The sequence below is a fragment of the Seriola lalandi genome, unplaced genomic scaffold (assembly GCF_002814215.2).
Source record: "Seriola lalandi dorsalis isolate HSWRI2012SDOR001 ecotype SW California unplaced genomic scaffold, Sedor1 jcf7180002054591, whole genome shotgun sequence".
NCBI classification, from domain to species: domain Eukaryota; kingdom Metazoa; phylum Chordata; class Actinopteri; order Carangiformes; family Carangidae; genus Seriola; species Seriola lalandi.
In genome coordinates, this window is record NW_019525144.1 from 114,919 (window position 1) to 140,234 (window position 25,316).

General features: G+C 41.2%; 4 protein-coding genes across 7 annotated transcripts in view; 2 read left to right on the forward strand and 2 right to left on the reverse strand.

Annotated features, from left to right (window-relative positions):
* Positions 1–193: 193 nt before the first annotated feature.
* Positions 194–3,655, reverse strand: hmox1b (heme oxygenase 1b). Its single transcript, XM_023419077.2, has 6 exons — positions 3,500–3,655; positions 3,280–3,334; positions 2,741–2,852; positions 2,390–2,605; positions 836–1,108; positions 194–690 (listed from the first exon to the last, which is right to left on the reverse strand). The coding sequence occupies exons 2-6, from the start codon at positions 3,327–3,329 to the stop codon at positions 502–504; spliced, it is 840 nt and encodes a 279-aa protein (XP_023274845.1). The 5' UTR covers positions 3,330–3,334; positions 3,500–3,655; the 3' UTR covers positions 194–501.
* Positions 3,656–5,583: 1,928 nt separating this feature from the next.
* hmgxb4b (HMG box domain containing 4b) lies at positions 5,584–10,226 on the forward strand. 4 transcript variants are annotated; one of them, XM_023419141.2, is made up of 8 exons: positions 5,624–5,733; positions 5,958–6,005; positions 7,069–7,197; positions 7,677–7,716; positions 8,092–8,207; positions 8,578–8,922; positions 9,690–9,812; positions 9,942–10,226. In XM_023419141.2, the coding sequence occupies exons 1-8, from the start codon at positions 5,719–5,721 to the stop codon at positions 9,984–9,986; spliced, it is 861 nt and encodes a 286-aa protein (XP_023274909.1). In that variant the 5' UTR covers positions 5,624–5,718; the 3' UTR covers positions 9,987–10,226. The 4 variants fall into 4 exon arrangements, with proteins under 4 accessions (XP_087033474.1, XP_087033475.1, XP_023274910.1 ...); XM_087177348.1 differs by lacking the exon at positions 5,958–6,005 and having other exon boundaries at positions 5,584–5,686; positions 7,069–7,250; XM_087177349.1 differs by lacking the exon at positions 5,958–6,005 and having other exon boundaries at positions 5,614–5,733; positions 7,069–7,250.
* A 1,080-nt stretch (positions 10,227–11,306) lies between these two features.
* On the forward strand, positions 11,307–17,895 carry LOC111664478 (uncharacterized). The gene is made up of 8 exons (XM_023419065.2): positions 11,307–11,466; positions 12,451–12,785; positions 13,107–13,217; positions 13,846–13,968; positions 14,402–14,768; positions 14,872–14,931; positions 15,061–15,425; positions 15,622–17,895. The coding sequence occupies exons 2-8, from the start codon at positions 12,453–12,455 to the stop codon at positions 17,182–17,184; spliced, it is 2,922 nt and encodes a 973-aa protein (XP_023274833.1). The 5' UTR covers positions 11,307–11,466; positions 12,451–12,452; the 3' UTR covers positions 17,185–17,895.
* Positions 17,896–20,258: 2,363 nt separating this feature from the next.
* The window catches only part of lyl1 (LYL1 basic helix-loop-helix family member), a 7,027-nt gene continuing 1,969 nt past the window's right edge, over positions 20,259–25,316 (reverse strand). The window contains exons 2-4 of the mRNA XM_023419235.2: positions 23,786–25,316; positions 22,267–22,364; positions 20,259–21,548 (exon numbers count right to left, since the gene is read on the reverse strand). The exon at positions 23,786–25,316 is cut by the window's right edge and continues 64 nt beyond it. Coding sequence (XP_023275003.1) covers positions 21,025–21,548; positions 22,267–22,364; positions 23,786–24,543 — 1,380 coding nt within the window. The 5' untranslated portion in view covers positions 24,544–25,316 and the 3' untranslated portion in view covers positions 20,259–21,024. The remainder of the gene's footprint in view (positions 21,549–22,266; positions 22,365–23,785) is intronic.

Sequence of the window (25,316 nt, forward strand, 5' to 3'; positions counted from 1 at the left end):
TGATTATGCAATCCAAGTCCAAAGGCCAGATGAACAGCAGGCACATGGTCAGATGCCAAAACATTAGTGGAAATGTCAACCAGCTGGACTGTGAACATCAGCAGTGTCATACTCATTACATGAAAATAGCTTGCATGAACAGTGCCAACTTAAGCACAGAAAAACACCTCACAAAACCACAAGAGAAAGAGTATTTTCTTTCAACAACATATTTTATTATAAAAATAACACATTTACAGTATTAAAAGCGCACATATTTCACATTTTAATGTATGTTTTGTTTCAGTTTTACAGAGATAATTGTAGAATTAAAAAGCCATTACACTGAATGTACGTATGAATGTGGTTCTCAGATTAATTACAAAAATATTAGTCAGTATTTTGTTAAAATCTTCCTATGATCAGATAAGGCTTTTTAATTGTCTTACAGTACAAAAGCATAGATCTTAAAGTCTTCACAGCATCAGTCCAATATATAGTATTTACTGTTGTGTTTCGTCTCTAAAAGGCGTAGATTCCCATACTGACAGTAGCCAGAGCCACAAAGAGTCCCAGGACCATCCTGAGCAGTGGAGAAGTGTTGACAATGGTTCCAGGGATATGAAGTGTCTTTACTTGTTTGGAATATGTTGAAGTATTCTGCAGCTGGTTTTCAGTGACACTCACCAGCTTCTGTAAGTCATCAAAGACCTGAAAAACAAAGGCAAGAATGTGCATCAGCTACTTGTTACTTCATAAACAATTGGAAGGGAAGAGGTTAACTCGTAAGGTAAAGATGTCCTTAAAGTGAAGTTTCTGCTTTCAGGTTTCTCGCTCTGTCATCACTCCTCCTCACCTGAATGTTAAACTCGAAGGCTCTGACGGCCTCCTCCAGCACGCCGTTCCTCTCCTCCTCCGTCAGCTCCACGCTGTTCATCCGGCTGCGGTAGAGCTGTTTGAACAGGTTGGGGCTGGAGACTCCAGGGAAGGCGAAGAACGACAAACCCTCGTTGCTCTTGAGCCCCATGGACTTCTGGGCGATTCGACCCAGGACCTGCCCTCCTGACAGGTCACCCAGGTAACGGGTGTAAGCGTGGGCAACCAGAAATTCAGGGTTTTCCTTACCAATCTGGAAAAAAAAAATCCGGCATGAAATTGTGTTATTTCCGCATCACCTAGCAGACAAACAGAGGTGCGTTTAAATATAAATGAAACAAGTATCTGTTATCTGTATCAAAAGTTTTAGAACACCCTAATTTTTCCAGTTATTTATTGAAATTCAAGTCGTGCAAGTCCAATGAATCGCTTGAAATGGTACAAAGGTAAGTACTGAACAGCCAGAGGTTACCCAAAACTGAAAAATAATGTACATTTCAGAATTATACCCGCTTCAGGGAACACGAAGTGGGTGAACAATTTAAAGCTGTTCTGCAGCAATGAAGGTTGAATCAGCCTTGAAAGCTGGTGCTACTAATTCCTACAAGTGTACCAACTTTTCTTGATTACATTCAACCCCCTCTGTCTGCATAAAAGCAGTGTTGGAACACACTGTGGTATCAGACCCTCATGAGCATCAGGTGACAAGTATTGTACTGCAGAAAGAATTGTGTTGCTACACCGCCATTGGACTACTGAAGACCGGAAAAAGGTATTATGGACTGATGAATCAAAATTTTAAATCTTCAGTTCATCACGCAGGATCTTTGTACGCCGTCGAGTAGGCGAGAGGATGGTTACACAGTGTGTAACATCGACTGTCAAACATGGCGGAGGAAGTGTGATGGTCTGGGGCTGTTTTGCTGGATCCAGGGTCGGTGACTTGTATAGAGTGAGCGGCACCCTGAACCAATACGGCTACCACAGCATTCTGCAGCGCCATGCAATACCCTTTGGTATGCGCCTAGTTGGTCAGAGATTCATCCTACAGCAAGATAATGACCCAAAACACAAGTCCAAGCTAAGCCAAAACTACCTCAGGAAAAAAGAACAAGATGGTAAGCTTGAAAACATGGAGTGGCCAGCACAGTCTCCAGACTTAAACCCCATCGAGCTGGTTTGGGATGAACTGGACAGAAGAGTGAAAGCCAAGCAACCTACAAGTGCCACACATTTATGGGAACTTCTGCAACGGACTTGGGAAGAACTTTCTGAAGAATATTTGATTTCTATTGTAGAAAGAATGCCACGAGTGTGTTCAGCTGTTATATCTGCCAAAGGTGGCTACTTTGATGAGTCAAAAGTTTAGAATACATTTTGGTCTATAAATTGATTCCATGATTTCTTTTTCAACTCAAATTGCTAATTTGTTCTATGCTTTCATTTCAGAGTGCAATGACACAAAAAACTGAATAATTTTCAGTAAAAAACTGGAAAAAGTTTGGTGTTCTAAAACTTTTGACCGGTAGTGTACCTGTCTGAGTCTGTGGGAGTATCTTTTAGTGGCTGCGGGGACGACAATCTTCTCTCTCCAGTCCTGGCCGTAGAAGAATTCCAGGTCCTTCTCGATGGACTCCAGCCTCGCCAGTTCAGTGGGGAAGTAAATGGGTGCGACACTCGGGTGGTCTGAGTTCCTGTCCATCTGTTCCTCCAAGGCCTGGTAGATCTCGTGCAGTGAGCAGAGGAGGAGCTGAAGAGGAAAAAGAGGAGAGGTGGTGTCACACCAATAGCCACTGGACCCCAGTATCCCCTAGACTGACTCCCAGAGCTAAAGGTAAAAAGTAAAAATAATCTAAACTTTTGAGCTTTTATTGCAATGTGTTACCTTATACTGTGTGAGGGTGACTTGTCCCTTCTGGAAGCTCATCATCAATTCTGTTTTTTCTGCCCTTATGTGACTCTCTTTAGTCACCTTTTTGATTTGTTCAGACAGATCCCTGCAGGAGGAAATTAATTGCAATCAGTACAGAAAGCTCAACTTTTAATGTATTGAAAATAGGTACTTTCTGACCACAGTAATGATTCAATACAGCTATTATAGTACAGTGAAGGGTACAAAGTACAGTTACATTATGTAATTACACTGTATGAATCAGTGCACCTAGATGTTTATCTAATGTAGGCAACGTGCAGCTGATAAAACTCCACATGCACAAACAGAAAGTCTGCACACACTAGAGACCTACATTTGGATGCTGCAGCACTAATGCAAACATGATTAACGAAATCTAGTGCAAGACATGTTGTTTAACACCATCGATTGTAGGACCATGTCACAGATGAGTATTTATCTCCTGGTGAAATGTGATTGAGTTAATGGAAAGAGGATTTTGGAGACAGTAAATCACAGCAGGTCATTCTTACCTGTCTGTCATCTGTTCTGCTGTTGTCTGAGTCTGCTTCTCTGTCTCCATTGTGTCTGAAAAAAATTTAAATGACAGAAATATAGATTTATAAACAAAACACCATCTTCTAGCATAATTATCAACACAATACAGTGATTCAAGAGGTAAGAAACATCAACATGATGTTATAACATTCTAAGTGACAAAAAACAGCAATGTAAATATTGTGTTTTACTCACCAGTTAGGATGAAGTCCGTTAGGTTTGGTCTATGTCCACAGTAATTCACTGTTTCCTCCCTGGATGTCCAGTACAGTTTGTGCTCGGCTTTGTGTGTCTATGGTACAGTCTTCTCCCTTTTATACGGTCCTCCCTTTGTCTCCTCCCTCCAGCAGATTGAAAACAGGAACTGTAACAAACCTCAGCTAAACATGATCTGGCATCTTCAGCAAAAATGGTAGGAGGGACTGAGAGTTAACATGATGCAGCAATTCTGACCAGAGCTTGGAAAAGCGCTGAGGGAGGGACTAAAGGGGACTTAGCATGAGTAAGGAGGTTTTAGTCATACCCTCAATAAACTAGAGGGAGGAGGGCTAAACATGACAGTGCAGTAGTGGAATTCCAAAGTTGAAGCAGAGGAGAGGAGGAGCTGGCTCTAAACATGACGGTGTGAGTTTTTTGAAGCTGGAGAGGGAGGAGGTGTTGAAACAGTGACTAACCATAGAGAACAATCAAATGATTGTATCGAGAAAAACATTTTCAGTTCCTAAGAAACAAGCTTAAGCACATTACTAGTTTACTGATAAGGCTGTCAACATTCATATGATAAAAGAAAGTTTCAGTAGAGCATGAGGGAACACATAGAAAGTATGCAGGAACTGGTATGGGCAGTGTAATGTCAAGCTGTGGAGGCTAAAGGATGTGATCAAATATGCTGCTTTCCTATAATTTTGCCCATACTTGTTTTATCTATCCAGAGATGATACAAATTACTCAGTGACAGAACAATTACACAGACAGCTCAGATTTATATTTAAAAAAAAAAAAAAAAAAAAAAAAAGCATCTATAATCTTTTTGAAGTAAGAGAAGAGTATTTATGTAGCAACTTTCAAGAAGAATACCACTAAGTGCTTCACAATAAAATAAAATGAGGCAACAGGCATGAAATATAGATTGACTAAGAGTAAAAACACCATAAAATAGGCTATATATAAATAAAAATAGATACAGTTTAGAAAATTACACAAATCTGAACGAGTGAATCTTGAGCTGCTTTTTAAAACTGTCCACAGATCTTCAATCCAAAGGGAGGGATTTTTAAATTTAAGGAGCAACAAAAAAAGGACAGTTTCCTTTAGTTCTAAAGCCGACTTTGAATTGAATTCTGAATTTGATTTGAAGCCAGTTCAAAATCTTAGTGGCAATATTTCGGGCCACTTGTAAGCAACAAGGGATGTTTTGCTAATGTGAATATGGAGGAGGAGTTACAATAGTGAAGGCGAGACAAAATAAAGGCCTGGAAATGACCCTGAAATCACGTAGTGTACTTCACTGTCTGGACGTTTAATCTAACAGTTTTATGTGACTGTGACATGCTGAACAGCATCGTAATGACTACCTGCAATTTAGTACTGCTGTAAGAGAACTTATATTACATGAGTGAAAGTACGTGGGCACCTGAACATTACATCCCTGTGCAATAATCTCATCCCAAAACCATGAGCATTAATATATTGACTCTCAACAAGATTTTGGAATCTGGTTGCAGAGATTTGCTCCCATTCAGCCATGGGAGCATCAGTGAAATGATGTTGGGTTGATAAGAGGTTCCTGAAATTTATCCCAAAGGTGGTTGATGGGGTTGAGGACAGAGCTATGAGCAGGCAAGTCAAATTTCTTATGAAAACCATTTCATTAAGGATCTCCCTTTGAGAACAGGTGCATGTCATGTTCAAACAAGAAAGACAATAATGTCAAAGGTCTAATGATTGGGGGTGCTATATCCTGCAATCATTGTAAAAACCATAATACTCAATTTTGTGATTTGTAATTTCTTGGGTAGATAAAAACTGATTTGACTAGAATATCACTCAAAACTAGAAATAAGGTACAAAAGTATGAGGACATGCATACTTTGGTCACAGAGTAAAGGCATTCATTTGAATGCATAAGCATAATATGTAAAGATCAAAAACACAAATTCAGAAGTTATGTTATTTGAAAATTGTGTCACCTAGAGCTGCAGAGCTCACACACGTGAATCTGCTCAGCCAGCTGCAGCTACGCATCCAATTAGGTACCGCTGGCTCCAGTCTAACATGACTCAGCAGGAAGCAGGGAGCGGGGGGAGCGAAGTGCTAACCGTGAATCAGCAATTTCTCCTACACACTGTTCAGCTACGTGACCGACATGAAGTTGAATCTACCGTGAGTTTACCCGAGGCTACCGGCGAAAAAAGATGGCCCGGTTTGAGGTTTTTATCACAAGTTGTTGTCTACAATTTCGTTCGTTGTTCAGTCGACTGATAAACCCTGCACGAAATGTTTCTTGAATTTTACGGAAGTCTCTGTCGCACTGTTGATGACTGTGGCCGTAACAGCTGAAACCTGAAAACGTCGACGACAAAACTTTGAACCTGAATATGGCGGCACGAACAGCTTGCTCTCAACCCACATCCTTTGTTTTCATTTGTTTTAGATAAAAGATGTTCCAAGTCCCGAGTTCACTCCAGTAAAAGTTAAAGCAGTAAGTTACCAAGCACTTAGCCAGTGTTGCCAGACATTTGACTGAGAAAAAGCTCAGTCTGTGTCTATAAACCGTCCAGTCGTCGTATATTTGTTTACTTTTTGGAAAATCAATACGCTATAATCAGTTATTGTTTGCAGTGAGTCTCCGGCTGTACAAATTAATAATCACTGGATTATTTAGATACTGAAGAAAACTTAAAAACCTGATGATTCTCAGGCAAGTTATGAAGCATGTTATTTTCTATGATTTCTACGTGCATTTATGGACAGAAATCATGACACCACTGGAAGGTGCAAGTCACACTGAATCTAAACTTATATACATCGTGTCTCTGTGTTTGGATTTGACAGCGCATTGACTCAAACTGTGGCCATCAGGCACTGAGGGTTAGTGGGACTTATTGCCTCCATTGGCTATGTGTCGTTGATCCTGTTGATAATTGAGCCAAGCTATCTTTCACTTTCACCTCACACAGTATCTTTGCCTCATGTCTCTCCCTCTGCAACCCACTGCAAGTCTCTCTCACAGTTTGAAAACCTCAGGAACATAACCAAATCTTTCCTAGGTGGAAGTTGCCCTAATGATAGCTATCTGCCCAATTAAAGAGAGGCTGCTGCACACACCCATCTAATCTGGCATCACTGCACCTTTATCTGTATCCTGTCATTTTTGCTTGCAATGACAAACCACAATCAGATTGTAAAGTCAGGTGAAATTGACAGGTAATGATTTGTCACTGGCATAGTATCATACTTTCGGCAAACAGGCCAAGTTAAAAATCATACACCTTTTTAGCAGAATACATTTTGTTAGCTCTCATTTTTGGCCTAAATGTCAACAACATATATTTAAATATGATTACACATAGCATCAAAATAATATCAAATATTGGACTTACACTTTAAATGAATTATTTTTATTTAGGTGTGCAACTATTTCAGCTAATCAGCGTATCACTGCAGCTCCACTTAGTCTCATCTGGAGCTCATTCTTTCCTTCTATGTTATTCTCAATATTGCTGGTTTCTGAATCCCTCTCCCTCTCTCTGCTGGCTGTATAGATGGATGGTGAAACAGGCCTAGTGAGTGGATGCAACTTGAGAGAGAAGAAAAGGTCTGACAGATACATTTGGATGGATGTGGGGGGCCTGGAGGAACCAGCGTTGGATGCTGAGGAATGTGGCACCAAGGTGAAATTATCTTTCAGCTGCAACTGAATGTCGCCACCGAGCTGAGAGGAGGGGTGAATGAATCAAATCTTAATACACACACAGTCTACCTTATTGATGCAGTGGCACTGATATTGTAACATGTTATGTTGCAGTAGCAGAGTTGTTTCACTCCTTTTCTGCAGACGTTTCAAATCTGAACTGTGCTGCTTTGTGGCAGCATTTTGCAAGTTTATGGCTGTGTGTGAGCTCATACTCTGCAGATTGGTACACGCTGTTTCATCCGCTATCTATAAAACTGTAAAAGTCAAAGTTCATTGCAGTGGTGTGAATAATTCTTTGCACTGATTTTTGCTCTCTGAGATTTTGTTATGGCATAAATGTTTTTTAAAACACTATTACAATGACTTTAGCATGTTACCATTGCTGATGTAGGCAAAACATTAGTTTTGTATTGTGAATTACTTCAAATGTAATCAGTCATTAATTAACTTTTTCAGGAACCAAAATGCTCACTCAGCAAAATGAGACAACAGCTTGGTAAGGAATAAACTTTTAGTGTGTGTGTGTGTGTGTGTGTGTGTGTGTGTGTGTGTGTGTGTGTGTTATTAAAAACAGCTAAGAGTAATCATATGACTACAGTGTCTAATGGTGCAGAAAGGGGACATTTCATCAGATGAGGACATTTATAATGGGAAAATAATGTCAAACAGTTATGAATACATGACACATTGCAGCAAAATGTTTTATCACAATGAATGTAATGTTATGAATAACCTGCAGATAAAATAACTAGATCTTCATGTCAGGTTTTGTCTTATCTTGTGAATTATACCAAAAAAAAAAAAATGAAGCTATAAAAAGCTAGATAAAGGACAACTTTCTATTGTCTCACAATGATCTCCTTAAGTGCAGGTAATAGAGGAACTGAGCCTGAACTTAATGCAGCAGAGTCCTCGGGCTTCCTGTCTGCCTATCCAGTCTGTATGTCACACGACAGATGGGGAGAGAGAGGTGGAGGAGGGGAAGAGGTGAGAGAACGGACATGACGTAAGAACATGGGAGTAAATATATTTTTAAATTGTAAGAAAATCAATAAAAATGTGATAATCAAAGAGGCCTTGACAAAACTTTGTTTGTTAAAACTTTACCCAAAAATACAAACCCTCACCTGTTAGAACTCTTCATCGATAAGGATTCATAGAGCTGCCTGTGATTTCACGTTTTCCTTTCTAGTCTCAGGACTAATGTGTAAACTGTCTCCCAGGATATTCACGACAACCTGTTGCATTCATGTTGCACAGCAGAGAGCAGCATTGAGTCGCATTGAAACTTCCTCCAAGTATGTTCTCTATTTTCACCACTACTCATAATTTTTTTTTACCTTTGTGTTTCTCCCAGACAAGTCCAAGCTCCCTGCTGGAGTACTCAGTATATCTAGATGACCAGCACAACATAGCAGACTGTACCATTACCAGACCTTTCAGCCCTCCTGTCACTTCAGTAACCCACAGGCTTTGTCCGTTAAAATCTGCTGAAGTTAATCCAGCAGTATCAAGCCCCATGACTGACACCTGTAGTCCCTTTGATTCCATGTGCAGTCCCACTGGTTCAGCCTGGGACACTCTCAGATCCACATCCGATTGTCCCGGCTGCTCTGATAGGGATCCTGTCAGTGCTGCAGCTCACCTACACCTCCTGGGGGAATCCTTGTCCCTGATTGGACACCATCTTCAGGAGACAGATGTGAGTACATTCAGTTAAGATAAAACAAAATTTTGTATTGCTTTGCCTTCATAATGGGATGGACATACTTTGAATCTTTTCAAATCATGATGTAACCCCAAGTGTTGCTTCATGAACCCACAGTACTACATGGTTTTCATCTTTACCGACCTCTTCTTTCACTTGATCTTGTTTTCTTTTGCACTTAGTTTTCATACAGTACAAATAAAAGCCAAATGAAATCACAACAAACAGTGAACAGCTTCTGAAAATGTTTATTTTGGGTTGATCAGACATTGTTCCTCCCACCAAGTGTAGTAATCTGCTCTTTACTCAGGCTTTTTAAAATAGTTTGAGTGAATTTATTATGTGTAGTCAAAAAATATATAAATATAAAAATCAAAGAATGTGTTGAACTGTTTTTACATATTGATACTTATGGAAGAAAGATGAGGAAACTACAGAAATATGTTGTTTATATTACAATATTCATGTAACTGTAGGATGTGAATATATTCAGAGTTGTTTTTCGCTTAGATTTAAAAATGGAACAACACTGATTTTGTAGAAAAAGTATTTTGGGGAAAAGTAGTGGAAAGACATTTTGATGTGTTTGTGTGATTTGTTGTTGTAGTTGTTGTGATTTGTCATGTGTTTTTGCTACGTCCTTCTGTCCAAAGCCTAGCTGAGTACAGGATCAGGAGGGGTGTGTTTCATTTAGCCTCTGGAGAACATGCACCATATTGACTGCATTAAAGAATCTTTGGCGTCTCTGTGTGTCTCTGCAGAAAATGGTATCCATGTCCAGCAGCTTGTCTCTGCTTTTGGACTCTCTGCTGTGTGCCCTGGCTCCTCTGATCTGCCTCACTGCACAGATACCAGAGCTCAGGAGCTGCACAGAACACACACTGGTGAGAGACACTGGCACTTGCACACAGACACAACATTTTGTCCACAAGTTGTACATATGCACCAGTGACAAGATTTTTCTGCCACGTTAAGTAGGAAAGTTGTTTTGTTTTTTTGTTGTTTTTTTTAAGGCCTCCACTCTGGAAAACATTTCTTATGTGATGCCTGGGCTGTGAGTGATGATGATGAAGAACCCACTGGATATACACAGCATGTTCTGATATGCCAAAAGACACTTTAGGTTAGTTTACATATAGATAAGTCAAATATATTTTTGTTTGAAAATAATATTTCAATAATATATTTTTTGAATATTTGTTTGCACTTTTATTTTTGTGCTAATTGCAAGTATGTAAGTTTACTTGAATATATCAGTTTATTGGTTGGTTAATTAAAATAAATATTTAAACACTAAAGTATGCAACTGTTCTTCATTTGAATTGGTACCAGTGCTTCACTAATAAACATTCTCTTAGCTTTCTACTTAAATATAATGTGAATATCATTTCCACAGCACCTATGATACGTGCATCCTGGCTGATGACACATTTGACTGCGCATTAACAGCAGACAGTCGAGATGCAGAAGCCACTAGCCACATGTGTGATCGTCACATTGACAAGCTCTTCCAATAAGCCAAGGACAACCATGTATGATTCAATGTTTTCAAACAGTTAATGGCTTATTGTAATCCTTGTACCAGTGAATTTATTTTCTCACCATGAGCTCAAGGTGTAGTTGCTTTTTTGTCCAAATCTATAACACTGCACCTTAACCACTTAACTGGTATCAGCCTTAATATATGCTGAAAGACACTGGTCAGTTCCATGTGGTTTGATGATTGATTGATTGCTAATTCACCTCTGGTTCGTACTGTAAATCATTACTTGTGAAGTGTAACAGTAAGGCAAATTTTATAATGAGGTTTGTTATCTGCCTGTAATTGCTCGAATTAATTAATTAATTCATTCATTGGCTTTGATTTTAAAAACATTTTCTAAAATCCAAATCCAAAAGTCCCAGACTCTGGAGAATTGAAGCTTGATGCTTATGAGGTTTTAGACACTATTTATGAACTGCAAAGAAACTATTTTGTGAATTCATATCTGACACACAACAAAAGCAGAGGGAAGGCCCTAATGACACTGTAAACTTGTCATGTCTGTCTGGGACCTGCCCTCAGTCGGGCCTCAGGATGACAGCTGCAGCACATCACAATATCTACGGGCATATTTTACCAGTTAGTAACCTTGATGACTGAAAACTCAGAAACACAGCTAATTTGACAGACATCCATGAGTTTTGACAACTTCATGGGTGTGGCAGATAAAACTATGGTAGAATGAATCACATGTGCCCCAGGATATTACTCCTCCACCCCATCGTGGAATGCATACCAGCATGCCAAAAAAGAAACCTGTTGTGCAGGAAAAGAAATATACCTAAGAGTGTGTTCATGTGTGCATATGTTCAAAGTTGGGAGTGGTGAGACAGGTGGTTCCCTGACACTGCAAACCTCACCTGTGTAGGCAGCTTTTAGTAGTCGACTAGGAAGTTGTCTGGAGAGAGACATAGAGACATAGTTCAGTGCCAACTGAACAAACAGAGCACTCGGAGAGAAGGCAATACATGAACACGGCATCAACACACAGCTGAGTAAGTATGTTTGTTATGGTTTGGATAATACATCTGGCTACTAGTAAGTAGGAGTTAACTGTAGCAGTAAATTATCAATTATAAGCAATCTACAAGGTTTCTTGGCCGTATTATTATTATTATTAGGTCACAAGAATTTACCCATGTATGTATTTGTGTATTTACACCAGCTGCGCATAGGTCTGAGCAAATGGTTGTTATGAAAAGTATTATGACACTGACTCTTAGTTTTCGATATTGGACTGTTTGTAGTATCGCAATGAACTTGCAATGCCATATGTTGGGGCTATACTTTTTGTGTACATTTTGTAGGTGAATGCGTCTTTTGTATGTATGTATATATGTATGTTCGCATATCATTCCAAATATAAAAGTCCAGGTACAATGTAGTTGGACAGGACTGGCAAGGTGTGGCGTACCATCCAGACTGAGAAAACAGGGATACAGCGAGAAACGTAAGACAGGCTCCAGTGAAATGAAAGCTGAGCGAGAGCACAGCCATTATCAATCATCTTAGTTCTTGTTAACCCAAGCACAGCCATTATCAATCATCTTAGTTCTTGTTAACCCAAGCACAATAGGTGAAATGATTAAGTAAAAAAGTAGAAAATTAAGTAAAGAAACTAAACAAGTTGTCTGATTTTAACTGTGGGACACAAGTACACAGTCAGGACAGAGAAAAAAGGTGTTTTATAATCACGGATGAAATGGAGATCAAAAGCCTCTTATATCAAATACCAGATTAGATAACCTCCTGCTCAACCTGTCCAGTTCTCAAGTTTCCCAGTTTTATTTGTGTGTGATTTCAGCTTCTCCAAGTCTTCATAGACAAACTTTTGACTAAAGCCACATGTATGAACTCGCATTCTGACAACACGCCCTTTCTTTCGATTAGTTTGAGCAGCTTCCTACCAAATAGGGTGAGTAGTCTTTAGTACAGAATTAGCACATTTGACCTGTTCCTCCTCCTTTCTCCATTTTCAGCTATGAGTGAACACTTGAGAGGGAGCTACTACGGGTCCACGCCCCCAGAGCTGAGGCTTGTTCTTTTAGGGAACATTGGATGTGGCAAGACGTCATCAGCAGACACTATCCTGGGCCAGCTGTCCCCCGTCTCACCCTCTGCCTCCAGGAGCTGCCAGTTGCGACAGGGCCTCTCTGAGGGCAGAAACGTGACCCTGGTGGAGGCGCCGAGATGGTACTGGAGCGGTGGCAAGATGGAGGACAGTGTCAGGAAGGAGACAAAGAGAGCAACAACTCTGGTAGCACCAGGTGCTCATGGTATTTTGCTGCTGGTGCCAGTTAGCCAGTTCACAGAGGTTGGTTTTAGTCTTTGTTTGCTGCTTCAGTTGTCTTTAAGCTTTTATAATAGTTATGTTTTTCATCATCCCGTGTAATCATTAATGACAACTCTTTGGAATTAAGTCGTTTTACAAGTCTCATTCTTATTTTTCCTAATATGCATTCATTCATGTTTGTTTCCTTTTGAAAATTAAAACGTTTGATCAATCAGACTACAATGAACAAGTTGTAGCCAGTATTCAATATGAATAATTTCTATCACGTTGTCAAAGAGTTGGCAGGGAATTTATGAATTCATTTCCTAATAATGACTCTCCCTCTTTCCCTGGTCTTCCCAGATGGAGGGTTGTGTTCCTGCAGAGCTGGAGAAGGTGTTTGGGGAGGAGGTGATGGACCACACCTTGGTCCTGCTGACATGTGGTGATTACTTGATGGGAAGAACAGTGGAGGTATGAGGGTGTACACCTGGCCCCTTTCATGTTTATTACACTGTATATATACTAGTTTATTCTAGTATTTGTAAACTTATGTATACATTTTGGTGCCGTGAAATATCTGATAAATTTAGAGCAGAAATGGACCTTTTGGTAAATCGTACCGCTGGATCAGTTCACTACAAGTACAATACATTACCTGCCCCTCTCTTGTCAGGATGCCATTTGAAGTGATGAACCATTGAGTTTGTTGGGGATGCAATTCAAACTGACTGCAGCTTCTCCTTCAGATATCCTATCAGTAATTCATCATCATTCATTGTATCCAGTTTGGATAGCTGGTTTTAAAAACAGGAGAGAGCCATGTATTTAAATTTACACTCTGATTGATGTTTATATAAATAGATATCTGCTTGTTTATATAAATACATATCAGAATGTATATTTAAATCGCCGTAGTCTATATAAATATGTATTTAAATCACTGAAATTTTTGTTATTTATTTTATTTTCTGTACTGAGGTCTTGTAAAAGAGATGTGGATCTCATTGTGACTTCCTGATTAAATGAATTACGAAGAGAAAAAAATTAGGCAAATCATTGCAAGTCTAAATTTGCACAAACCAATTTTTTTTTCCCACAGGAATACCTGCAGAAAGAACACCCAGGCCTGAGGCAGATCATTGAGCGCTGTGGGGGGAGGTACCATGTCATCAATAATCGTCAGCGACAGGACAGGGAGCAGGTCCGTGAGCTGCTGGAGAAGGTAAGACCGAACAAAACCGATTGACAGAACAGCATCGGTGTAGAGTTTGCACACACATTTTGGCACATTTCCCAATGTGCATTGTTAATGACATTCCTGTTTTTCATGATGACTATCAATAGTCATCTAACAATTTTACCAGTTTATGTGTGTAGGCTAATTAAAAATACTTGGACTTGGAAAAAATTGTAACAGTTCAGTTTTATTGCATAGAATATGCGATTGAGTTTTTTGTTTTGTTTTTGTCAGAGTATGCTGTAGTTTCCCAAGCAACACCCTGTTTCACACTCATACAATCACACCCAGTCGTAGTCAGGACCGGTTTGAGTATTAATGATTAGGAGTTAATTACACATGGGAGGAAAGCAGGAATTATAAAATGTGACATTTTAATTGTCCATGTGAGTTATTGTTTATTATTCAAACGTAACAGGTGGACAATATGGTGCAGCAAAATGGGGTATACCACATAAAAACAGTCCAGGAGAGAGAGCTGGAGAAACGAGTGAGAGAGAGAAAGCGAGAACTTATGGAAAGTTTCAGAGCTCAAAAGGAAGAAAGAAGAGAGACGGCCGCATCGATGCACATCCCAAACACAGAAACACAAAGGAGAGGAGAGGAGTACAGCGCCACCTTGGAGAGGAGGAGAAGACAAGAGAGGGATGAGATGGAGGGAAGAGTGGGTGTAAGTCAAGTGTCTAATGGACTTCATTCAGTTCCAGCACCAGAACAACAGTCATATTCAGAGACGCATGGTGACAGCCAGATGAAGAGGATGCCCAGTTTCAGACTAAATGAAGGTAAATTCATTTGGATCCATTTTGCATCACAATATCTTGTACAAGAAGAAGAACCTGACCAATAAAATGTGTAGGACTCATATTTACTGTTTTTCCTCTGTAGATGGAGCTCTACTCTCACAAATGTCTGAGGTTAAATCAAGTCCAAAAATTATAACTACTTGTAAGTCACAGGACCTCACTGTTTCTTTTATTTTATGTCACTTAACATCCCACTTATATGATGTTTGAAGTTTAGAAATTATTGAAATTTTTCCATATTAAACTCTGGATTTCACCTGATTGTTTTCAGTTCATCACAGAATCAACAGCTTTGAAAAGCGATCCCCTGAGGCGTCTCCAACTTCATCTCCTGGTTCGCCCGTCTTCTCCTCCTCGCCCTCCTCACCAACCGTCGCTGCCTCTCCTTCCTCATTCCCCTTTTCCACCTCGTCCCCCTCCTCATCAACCTTTGCTGACGCCTCTACCTCCACATTCCATTCATCCTCCTCATCCTCTCCAGAGCTGCGTCTGGTGCTGCTCGGGCGATCTGGAGCGGGGAAGAGTGCAGCTGGCAACAAAATCCTGGGGCGGGAGGAGTTTGCGTCACACCCGGACAGCCTTACAGCCATCACGCAGGCGTGTGAGAAAAAAAAAGCACTGGTTGAAGGAAGAAGGGTTAGTGTTTTAAAAATTATTAAGAAGTCTGTTTTCATTTTGCTTTCCCTGATTTCCACCATGTGCCAAAACTCCAAATATCTAATCTTTGACACCCTCTTCTTGTTTTGTGTCATGAAACAATAGAATGTGGCAGGTTTCCCATGATTTGACTGTGCTTTTATATTGCTGCATATGTCCCCTCTCCTTCCTGCAGGTGGCGCTGGTGGATACACCAGACTGGTTCAATTCAGAGCATACTCCAGATGAGGTGCGAGCTCATATCTCCTCCTGTGTTGCTTTATCCAGTCCTGGTCCTCACGCCTTCCTCCTGTGTGTCCCCTTAGACCAGCCTGCAAAGATCGAGCTCCAGGCACTCAGAGCTCTTGAAACTGTTTTTGGCCCAGACGCTGTCCAGAGATACACTCTGGTCCTCTTTACTCACGCAGATCGGCTGAGGGCGAGTGGGAAGGCAGGCAACAACAGCATGGAAGCATACATTGCCAGTCAGCGGGGGGATTTGTTAAAACTTGTGGAGAAATGCCGGGACAGGTTTCATGTGATTGAGAGTGGAGGAGGTGGGAGTAAGAGGGGAAATGTGGCAGAGCTTCTGGAGAAGGTGGAGCAGACAGTGAAGGAGGCTGGAGGGCAGTGTTATTCTTGTCCTGCTTTCCAGGAGGCAGAGAACCGAGTGAGGCAGAGACAGCTAGAGATAGCAAAGGAGAAAAGAGGCAAAAAGCTAGAGCAAGAAAAACTAGGAGACGTTGGACAGCTCAGCTCTGAGAGGCGGGTACTCTACATGCAGCCTGTGGCTGAGGCAGAAGAGGAAGTGAGAGAGGATGAGATTGAGAAAACAAGGGATGAGGCAGAGATGAATGTAAGCACCATGAATCTTGAGAGCCTTCCTCCTATTACTCTTTCGAACTTGTCCCCTTCACTCTTTCGTTCCCTTATGGAGAAAATGGAGTCTAGTGCAAAAATGTTGCCCAAAGTGTTGGGAGATAGCTCTGCGTGGGTCGGTGAGGGAGCAAAGAAGGTGAGGAGTAGTACAGTGTGGGGGAAAGTTGGCAGTGGAGCACAAAATGTCCAGAAGATGGTGGTTGATAGTTCACTGTTGGGTAAGGTGGGAGCTACTGCTGGACATATGTCCAAACTAGTAGGAAATAGAGTCCCCAAGGTGGTGGTGGATGGTTCTGCATGGGTGGGATCTGGAGCAAAAGCAGCAGCAGCAAGTCCTATGTGGGAAAAAGTCGGTTCAGGGGCCAAACTAGTGGCAGACAGATCCATGCGTGTTGGAGCTGGGATCGGAGCCGGGGCAAAGAATTTGGCGCAGAGTCCTATGTGGGGAAAAGTAGGATCTGGGGCCAAATCCGGAGCTAAACTGGTGGCCAGCAGTTCTGTGCGAGTTGGAGCTGGAATTGGTGCTGGTGCAAAGAAGGTGGCACAGAGTCCGGTGTGGGAGAAAGTGGGTTCTGGGGCCAAAGCATCAGCCAAAATGGTGGCTGAGAGCTCAGCGTGGGAGAAGATGGCAACTACAGCTAAACAGGTGCCCAAGGTTGTCATCATGGGTGCATTGCTGGGTCTGCTGCTTGGTGTGTTTTTGGGGGGTGTCATCGGCGGAGCTGTTGGGGCAGCTGCTGGATCTGCAGTAAGTGAAGTGGGCAGACGAAAACTCAGAAACAAAAAGACAGATGAAGCTGCAAAAAACGTGGAGAAAACAGTGAACGACAGCTTGGACTCACTGGTAAAACAAGGAGAGAAAGCGCTGAAAACTGAATGAAAGACTGAATGGAGCATGTTTATAAAGTGTACATGTAAAATGTAAAATCATTTATCCATTGTGAATTAGTACCATCAGAATGTATAATTCAAAAACTGTGGAAAACAGTTGTTACTTATATTTTGACAACTTGGTGATCTTTATACCACAGACACTTTTCTGTTAGTGTTTGTTTCTTTGTCTCATCACAGATATGCAAAATACTAATGTGAGCTTGGTAAAGCTGTTTTTTATAAACAAACATCTTGAGATGATTCTGAGCTTCAGTTTCATCCCAGTATTTGCTTAAGTTTCATTCCACTAGTTAATGAAGGGGGGTGTTTGTGACTTTTTAAAAATAAAGATGAATATCACCTACACTCAGTTAAGTAGATATTATATGAATATGCTTCTATATTTGGGCAAAATGAACTTGGATTAACTTGGCTTAATGGATTTGTTTGGGCACATGAAAAGTATTTAGGTGCTTATCTTATAGAGTTCGCAAGGTGTGTCAAATCACCCAGGAAAATAATAATGCAATTATTGTAAAATACTGTAATGATGCAGTTATTGTTTTTGCTAAATATTTAACCAAGAATGTAATCTCCTACACATCACTTATTGTAAATTTCAAGGTGAATTTAAACTTTCTTTCAGCAAATTATATAATACATTGTACAGCCATTCCTCTAATATTTCTTCACTGCTTGATTAAAAAATGTTATAACATTTTTGCTTTTATGTCTGTGTGTTGTTGTCTTCACAGTTTGGCACAAAAGGTCTCAACACACACTTTGTTGCAAGTATGATCTGTTTAAATATTAAATATAGTTATTAATGTTATATATTTAAATATTTTCAGTATTCATTTGAAACTGTCTTGTTTTTGCATGTTTAACAGTTTGCTAAAGCTAAAGCTGCATTAAGACTGAGAACCTTCTAGCATTAGTGCTCCTCATGAGACGTGAAAGTTTAATCTGTATGTGATTGGTGAAATAGAGCTAATGGTATTTCTGTGTGTGTGTGTGGGTGTAACTCTGATGGCAAGAGGGGCACAACGGAGGATTGGAAGAGAAGGGGTGGAGGCATGGACATTATCTCTAAGTCCCAGCCTGGCCAGCATCACCCTGCTTGGCCTGCTGTATCAGAAGAAGGGGAGAAGGTTAACACCCCAGCAGTCTATTCTAATGTTATAAGGTTTCATTTTGACCAATAGTGTGCATCACAGCAATATTTAAAATGAAATACTGCAGATCTAAAGAAAATATATTAGAGCAAATTGCATTTTCCTTTATACAGGCTGAGCCTGAATTAAGGCCAAAAGTGATGGTTTGTTGATTTCAGTGAGTAAATCTATAGAGAATATTTGTTAAAAACAATAGGATTTGCTTAAAAAAGTGGAGTTTGTAATATTTTCACATTGAATGTATAGCTAGAGATACAGTAAATATGATACCTTTGAGGACATGAGTAGAATTTTTTCTAGATGTGGCATATAAAGTTCAGTATGCCTTTTTATCACAAGACACAGTGGGAAAAGCACAGGGGTAAATAATAAAATGAATGATGGCTAATTCCATTTAGCTGCTTCAGTTTCAGGGTCTAGTATGGTGCATGTTGGCTCACCGTCACACTGTCATGGCTTACTGTGAAATCTGAATGTAACCGAGCCCTTGTTCATGTTATGAGCAACACCTTTGTTTTTCCTACTTTTCCTACTCCTACTTTTCAAAATGTCTGCTGTGAAAAAACATATTTTATTGCGTTAACCTTAAATACCTCACACCTTGACACAAGGAGGCCTTTTGTGAAAGTTTATCAATTGTGCTGCAACAAAAAAACTGGCAGACGTTGCAGTACTATGTGACCCCTGCCACCATTTGTGATCCTCTCAGTGGTTTCAGAGTGAAGCAGGGGCACAGCAGAGCTGGCAGAAGCAGCCGTAGCAGTGTTGTGAAAGAAGTCCTTCCTGTTGTGTGGTCCCGAAACCGGGTGTATAGGGGTTCCCAGAGCATCCTGGTAGCTGTTTTCTCTTTCTGTTTTTCCCCACACCCTTCTTCCATGTAACGCTTGCCACCCTACATGTCCAAAAAACCCCACGCACACACACCCAAACAAACTCACCCAAACACACTCACGCACACACACGCACACACACACACACACACACACACACACACATGCACACACGCATGCACACACGCACACACACACACACGCCACCACTTCTTCTCCAGGAAACTTGTTGGCCGTCAATGAGACAGCACTAACTGTAGGCGTTTCCTGGCCACTTGATAGAGCCAAGCATGCAGGCAAAAACACACCAGCACCATTGCACAGCTGCAATTTACCCCCCCCTTTTTCTTATGCAGCCCCCCACCATGAACCCCATCTCTAACCGCATCCCACATCCACCCTGACCTTCCTCACACACAACCGCACACTTACAATTGTTGCTGTTACATCAGTCTTTTGCTAATTCTTTACCACATCCACTTGATTGTTTGCACACACACATACACACAAACACACGCATACAATATGCACAAAACATGTGCAACATTCCTTCCCAAACCTGCTGCCTGGAAAATGGCAACAATTTATGGGATGACGTTTTTCTTTTTTTTTTTTCCAGGGCTGGGATTGTGACAGAAATGTCAGCGAACAGTTTAATCCAGCTTCAAGTTGTCACATCACCCGCTACGTTTTTTTCAACTAGTGTTGTTAATGGTTTCCGTGCTAAAAGTGCTGTTGTCAATCTGTCATGCTGGTGGACAGCACAAACAAACAACATGGAATTTGGCTTTGACTATTCGGCCCACAGAATATGTGGTGACAAATTTGTTGTGTTGAGTTATGAACATATGGTGACTATTATTGGAAAAAATTAACATTTCTTCATCATCATAATCCTGATCTCATAGCCTTGCATTTTTATTAATGTGATCATCTCACACTGAGACTACCACTTTCTGAACACTTTAAGCCAACATGAATGTTCCCTAAACTGAAAGCAGCAAAACATTTGGATGTGTTGAGTAATCGTGCTGACAAAGAGCAAAGTCTTTGGAGCGCAATAAGAGGATGTCAAATAAGGAACAGCAAACTAAAACACACTTTATTTCTGTCTGGTACAAGTGTGTCACAATGTCAGGGTGGGACCATTGGCCCTGCTTCTCTGACAATAAGAACAGCAACATTAAAAACTGCAACTTGATTCCAGATAAGTGAAATGCCGATTACTGACATGTAAACTTCTGAGGCTGCATTTAGATTGGAACAAAAAATTTGATTTTTTTTTTTTTAATTTTTGTGGGTCTACAGCAGTGGAATTTAAGATCCTGACTTTCTTGAAGAAAGGATTATTGGATTTTTGTTATTAAAACATATTAACCATATTAGCCTGAGACAGTACAATTAAGATTTCCAAGATTCTATTTTGCATAATACGTCCATGTTATGGATTTTAATTGTTTGACACTGAGGTGTAATGTTTAACAAAGGAACACTGTGACCTTATCTTGACAAAACACAAACGAGTTCTATGATGTTTCATGCCTCTCAGCCTGCCCCAGAGCATATTCCAGTATTTTACTTAAAAACACAGAGCCTCACATTCAATGTTTGCACATCACTGCAAAACAAATAGAGACAGTGAAAATGACAAAGTATCACCTAAAATCCATCTCCTACTAATTCACGCTGTGTGGGAGTTGATCTTCCAGCAGTGTGTGACTGAAGTAAGAACCACGCTGGCTCGTAAAACACTTAGAGAGGACCGTGTGTCCTGTCTTGTCTATCAGTGTGATATTTAAACTCCCAGTGGCTGCACACCTCTTGGTTTGCTTCTCTTTGGCGTCACCGCTCATCATTTGTGGCTGCCACCACCCTTATCTGACCCTTGACCTTCCCCAGAATGCCTTGGGTCACCAAAGAGGTCTTACCCCCAAAGCTTTCCTCACTGTCTGTGTCACCATAGCAACTGGATGTTGCTGGGGAATTAGCCAGGGCGATGACTGAGTCAGTTGAGTCTCTGTCTCTGTGGGCTGTCGCTATGGCAGCTGAAGATGGCATGGCGGCAGTGTGGGACTGAAAAAGAGGGTTCACTTTATTACTGCCCGACCCTGCGACGGTACCCTCATCCTCAGCCTCATCCTCAGCTGAGTCCCTGTTCTTGTCCTGGGCCTGGTCATTGAGCAGCGTGACCAAGAAGTTGATGTACTTCACAGCCAGGCGAAGGATTTCATTCTTGCTGAGCTTCTTGTCAGGTGGGTGTGTGGGAATGAGTTTCCTGAGCTCAGAGAAAGCCCCGTTCACGTTCTGCTGTCGCCAGCGCTCACGGCTATTGGTAAAGACACGCCGAGCGAGTTTCTGAGGGGGGCCTGTTGGACACACATAAACACTGTGTATGTGAGAACAACCTTAGAGATAAATTAATATACATAATATATTTTAATTCTATATATTTTTCTATATTTTTCTTAACCAACAATGAATTGATCCTAAAGTCAGGCTGATTTCTCTGTTGAACAGAAATCTATCATCATCCAAAAACTATTGAAAACACATCAATGAGCCACAGTGGCTCATCAGTTTCCATTACTACCATGAACATGGACACTGTAGTTTATTCTGAGTCAATTCCAGACACTTTACACCAAGTGCTGCAATAAATCTTCAGTAGAGTACCAAATATGCATTAATCTGCCACTTAAAATAGACCTGAATCACATGATCTTTTTACTCATATTGGAGTAACATTTGCTGTTTTAGGGAATTATTTAGTTCTTATAGGTATATTTTTGAGATACATTCAGCAGAAACCAGCAGGCGTGGGGACATGGTGGAGAAGTAGAAAAGTGTTGAGAGATGAACTAAGCCATTGTTGGTGTTTCTTTCACAGGACTTTCTGATAGTGATAAAAATGAAGACCATCACCAAACTTATCTTTTAAATACTTTAAATATCAAACTTCATGCTCTGAGCTGTGGGCAGCAATTCCATCAACACATTTTCAAACATGCAAACTACAGTTACTGTGGTTGTTATCAGTGGCTGATATCAGTGTGTGATTCTGTATTTTGATGCAGAGTAACTCACAGTCATTGATCTCCATCTCAAAGTGTGACGAGGGTCTTCTCTTGATCCGGTTGGTGTTGATGACACCATAGTTTCCTCCTGAGGGACCCAGGTAGGAACTAGAGATGAAAATACAGTGTGTGAAAATGTGACATTGGCCGCTCCAGCATCTCTTGTATTAAATAACACCAAATAGAGCGAGATCTAGAGTGGAAGGAGAAAGGAAGAAAATGGTGGAAGCCATTAACTGAGGTCTGATTATGCTGGTGTCGTTGATTGAGTGTGCATGCAGAGTTTTAGCCCAGTCTCATTAAGCCTGGTTACTAGCTGATTCTTCTTCGGGGGGATGAGATAGATCAATGCTTCCTGCTACAAACAAACCAGAGAGAAGTGGAGCGGGAATCTTATTCCCAGACCTCCATGACAGATGGGGAAGCCATAGATGTGGCCACAGTGAAAAAAGTCCTTTTTTTTTTTTTTTTTAAATATAGCTGATGCTGTGTTACAGAGAGAAGCAGTGTGGATAATCCTTTTTGGAGTAGAGAATAGATGAACAGTAGGAGGGCTTTGATAATGTCTGCAAATGAATGCCTTTCTTCATGAGAGCTATGAGTTGCCAATTCCTCAAGCCCAAAAAGAGCTTTAAGAGTGCTGGTCTGTTGCCTTTTGTCAGTTCAACGACTATATTTAGCTGCAATTAAAACTGGGTGTACATGTTGATAGGTTTTTTCATAATAAATGCACAAACAAAAAAAACCCCATTAAATAATGCAACTCCATGCTAAGAAACCAAATGTTCTCATTAGTAAGTTAAGCATGAGAAATGTGAGGTCCCTTCATAACAGCACACATCCTGCTGTCAATTTCACATAACCGTGTAGTGCAGTCGCTATTAATCACAATGGGAAGTCATGAAATCCCAGCAGTTGAGGTTTCGTATGAAACAGAAACTTGGCATTGTGACCAACGAAGCGGCATCATTGTCAGGAAGCCATATTGCAATAAATTTTATAGTTCAGTGTCACACATCTGTTTGTATTACCATTAAAAAAAGAGATGAATGAGTGTGTGGGATTTATTAGTGTGATTTTATGTGCTACACGATGTTTCGTAGTTGAAGTTATAACACTTTTACACAATTCAACATCCAGCGTCATCTGACTGGTCATTAACAAGATTATTTGATACACTGTCAGCTCATAATATCAGGATATTGGATAGCACTATCAGTACTGGGTTGCAAGATGATTAACTGGATAAGAAAGGGTTAAACACATAAAATTATATTGATTGTTTTCTGATTGTTCCCCAATCATTTCTTTTTTTCTTGTGAAATAGATACCACCTCTTTATGCCTCCAAAATCTATTCAGACAAAACAATCTGAGAGGGGAAGATCACTCTGCCCACCCACTTATATGCAATGTGTGACAAGCGGTATAAATGGTTTACGTTTGAACTGCTAAATTTCAAGAGCTGATAGAGTATATATGCTGGGAAATACTGTCTAAGTGGATGAATGCAAAAAAGCCAAATCTCACCTGGGGAAGAAGGGGTGTGCAGGCAGGTACTGCTGAGGCAACAGGGGCCCCGGGGAGGGAGCTGAAGGGCCTACAGGACCTCCAGAAAGTCTGGGGCCCCCAGGACTTGCTACAGGCAAACAGGTCAGCTGGCTACGGCGAATGTCCCCATGAGGCCCGTGTAGGAGGCTGGGAATGGGATGGAGGGCAGTCAAAGGGGTGTTTGGGAGCGGCAGAGGGGGCTTGCTGTGACCGAGACTGATGACTGGAATGTGTGGAGGAAGAGGAGAGGATGATGAGGATGTGGGAAAAGATGATGTGGAGGTTGGAGGTGGGACAGGACACGGGGACGTCTTGGTTGGTGCTGGGAGGAGTGGAGGTGGAGAAGACAGAGTTGGGGACCTGTTGGCAGAAGCAGCAGGGGCTGTGGTGGTGGTCGGTCCTCCTTGCTTCTTTTCCTGCTCTTGCTCGGTCTCCATGACAATGGGCTCAGGTGCAGCAACTTTATCTTCGTGGTGATTGGTTAACACTGTCGTTGTGGTGATGGAGGACTGAATCAAGTCAGCAGTGGGGACTTCCGTGTGTCCCTTGTGCCCTGCCTTTTTAGTGGGATGCAGGCTGCTGATGACGTCTGAAGATGCTAAAGTCTGGTTCTGGGGGGGGCTGTGTTGCTCCACGGATGCGCAGGTTGGGGAGGAGGCAGAGGAAGAAGAGGAGGAGGGGCGAGGTAGGTCGGGGGGTGAGACAGGTGGGCTGGTGGGGTTCAGCTTTTCCATCATGGTGGTGAAGTCTCTTGAAGCTCTTGTTCCTCTCAGCTGCCCAGCGTGTGTGCTGTGAGTATGTATCAGTGTGTCTTGTCCCTGTGGTGTCTTTATATGTGTATGAGAGTAACTAACATGTTCATGTGTACCACCTGCAGCCCATCTGACAGAGCCCTTTAAACCTCTCCTAGCCAAGTCTAGGTGTCTTTTCCATAAAGGCAACAGATAGCACTTTATTTCCTCTTCCTTTGTTCCACTTTCCTGCAGATTTTGAAATATTTTTCTGCCCTACCTAACTAAAAATGTCGATTTTCCCTCCAACCTGAAATCCATCAGTTGCTCTTATTGCTGTCAGGGTCAGCAAGTGAGTTTTGAAGCTGTCAATCCCGATTACATGTGCCTTGGATGGAGCGACAGCTACTGTCTGAGTCAGCCTTATTACCCGTCTTTCCCTCCTCTGCTCGCTGTTGTCTGATTGTAACTGTATCTGGAGCGTGATTGAACCCGAGTCTGTATTCATTCCCTCACTTGAACATTACAGAAGGTGCAAATGAAACAAAATGTGGTAATTTCTGTGTGTTGCAATCATGCATGAGGGGCTACTTCTGCGGTATTGTCTCTGGGTGTAGCATGGAGCCGTGGAGGTTTTTGCGGTCTGTTATGAACTTGGTGTCTGTATTTTTCTTACAGTACATCCTGAGCAGCAGATTCTGCGTTTTGAATGAGTCTCCAGTGGCTGCTCTTAATGAGTCTGTCTATATGTCTGTCTGAGTGTATTTTGAGGATGTGAG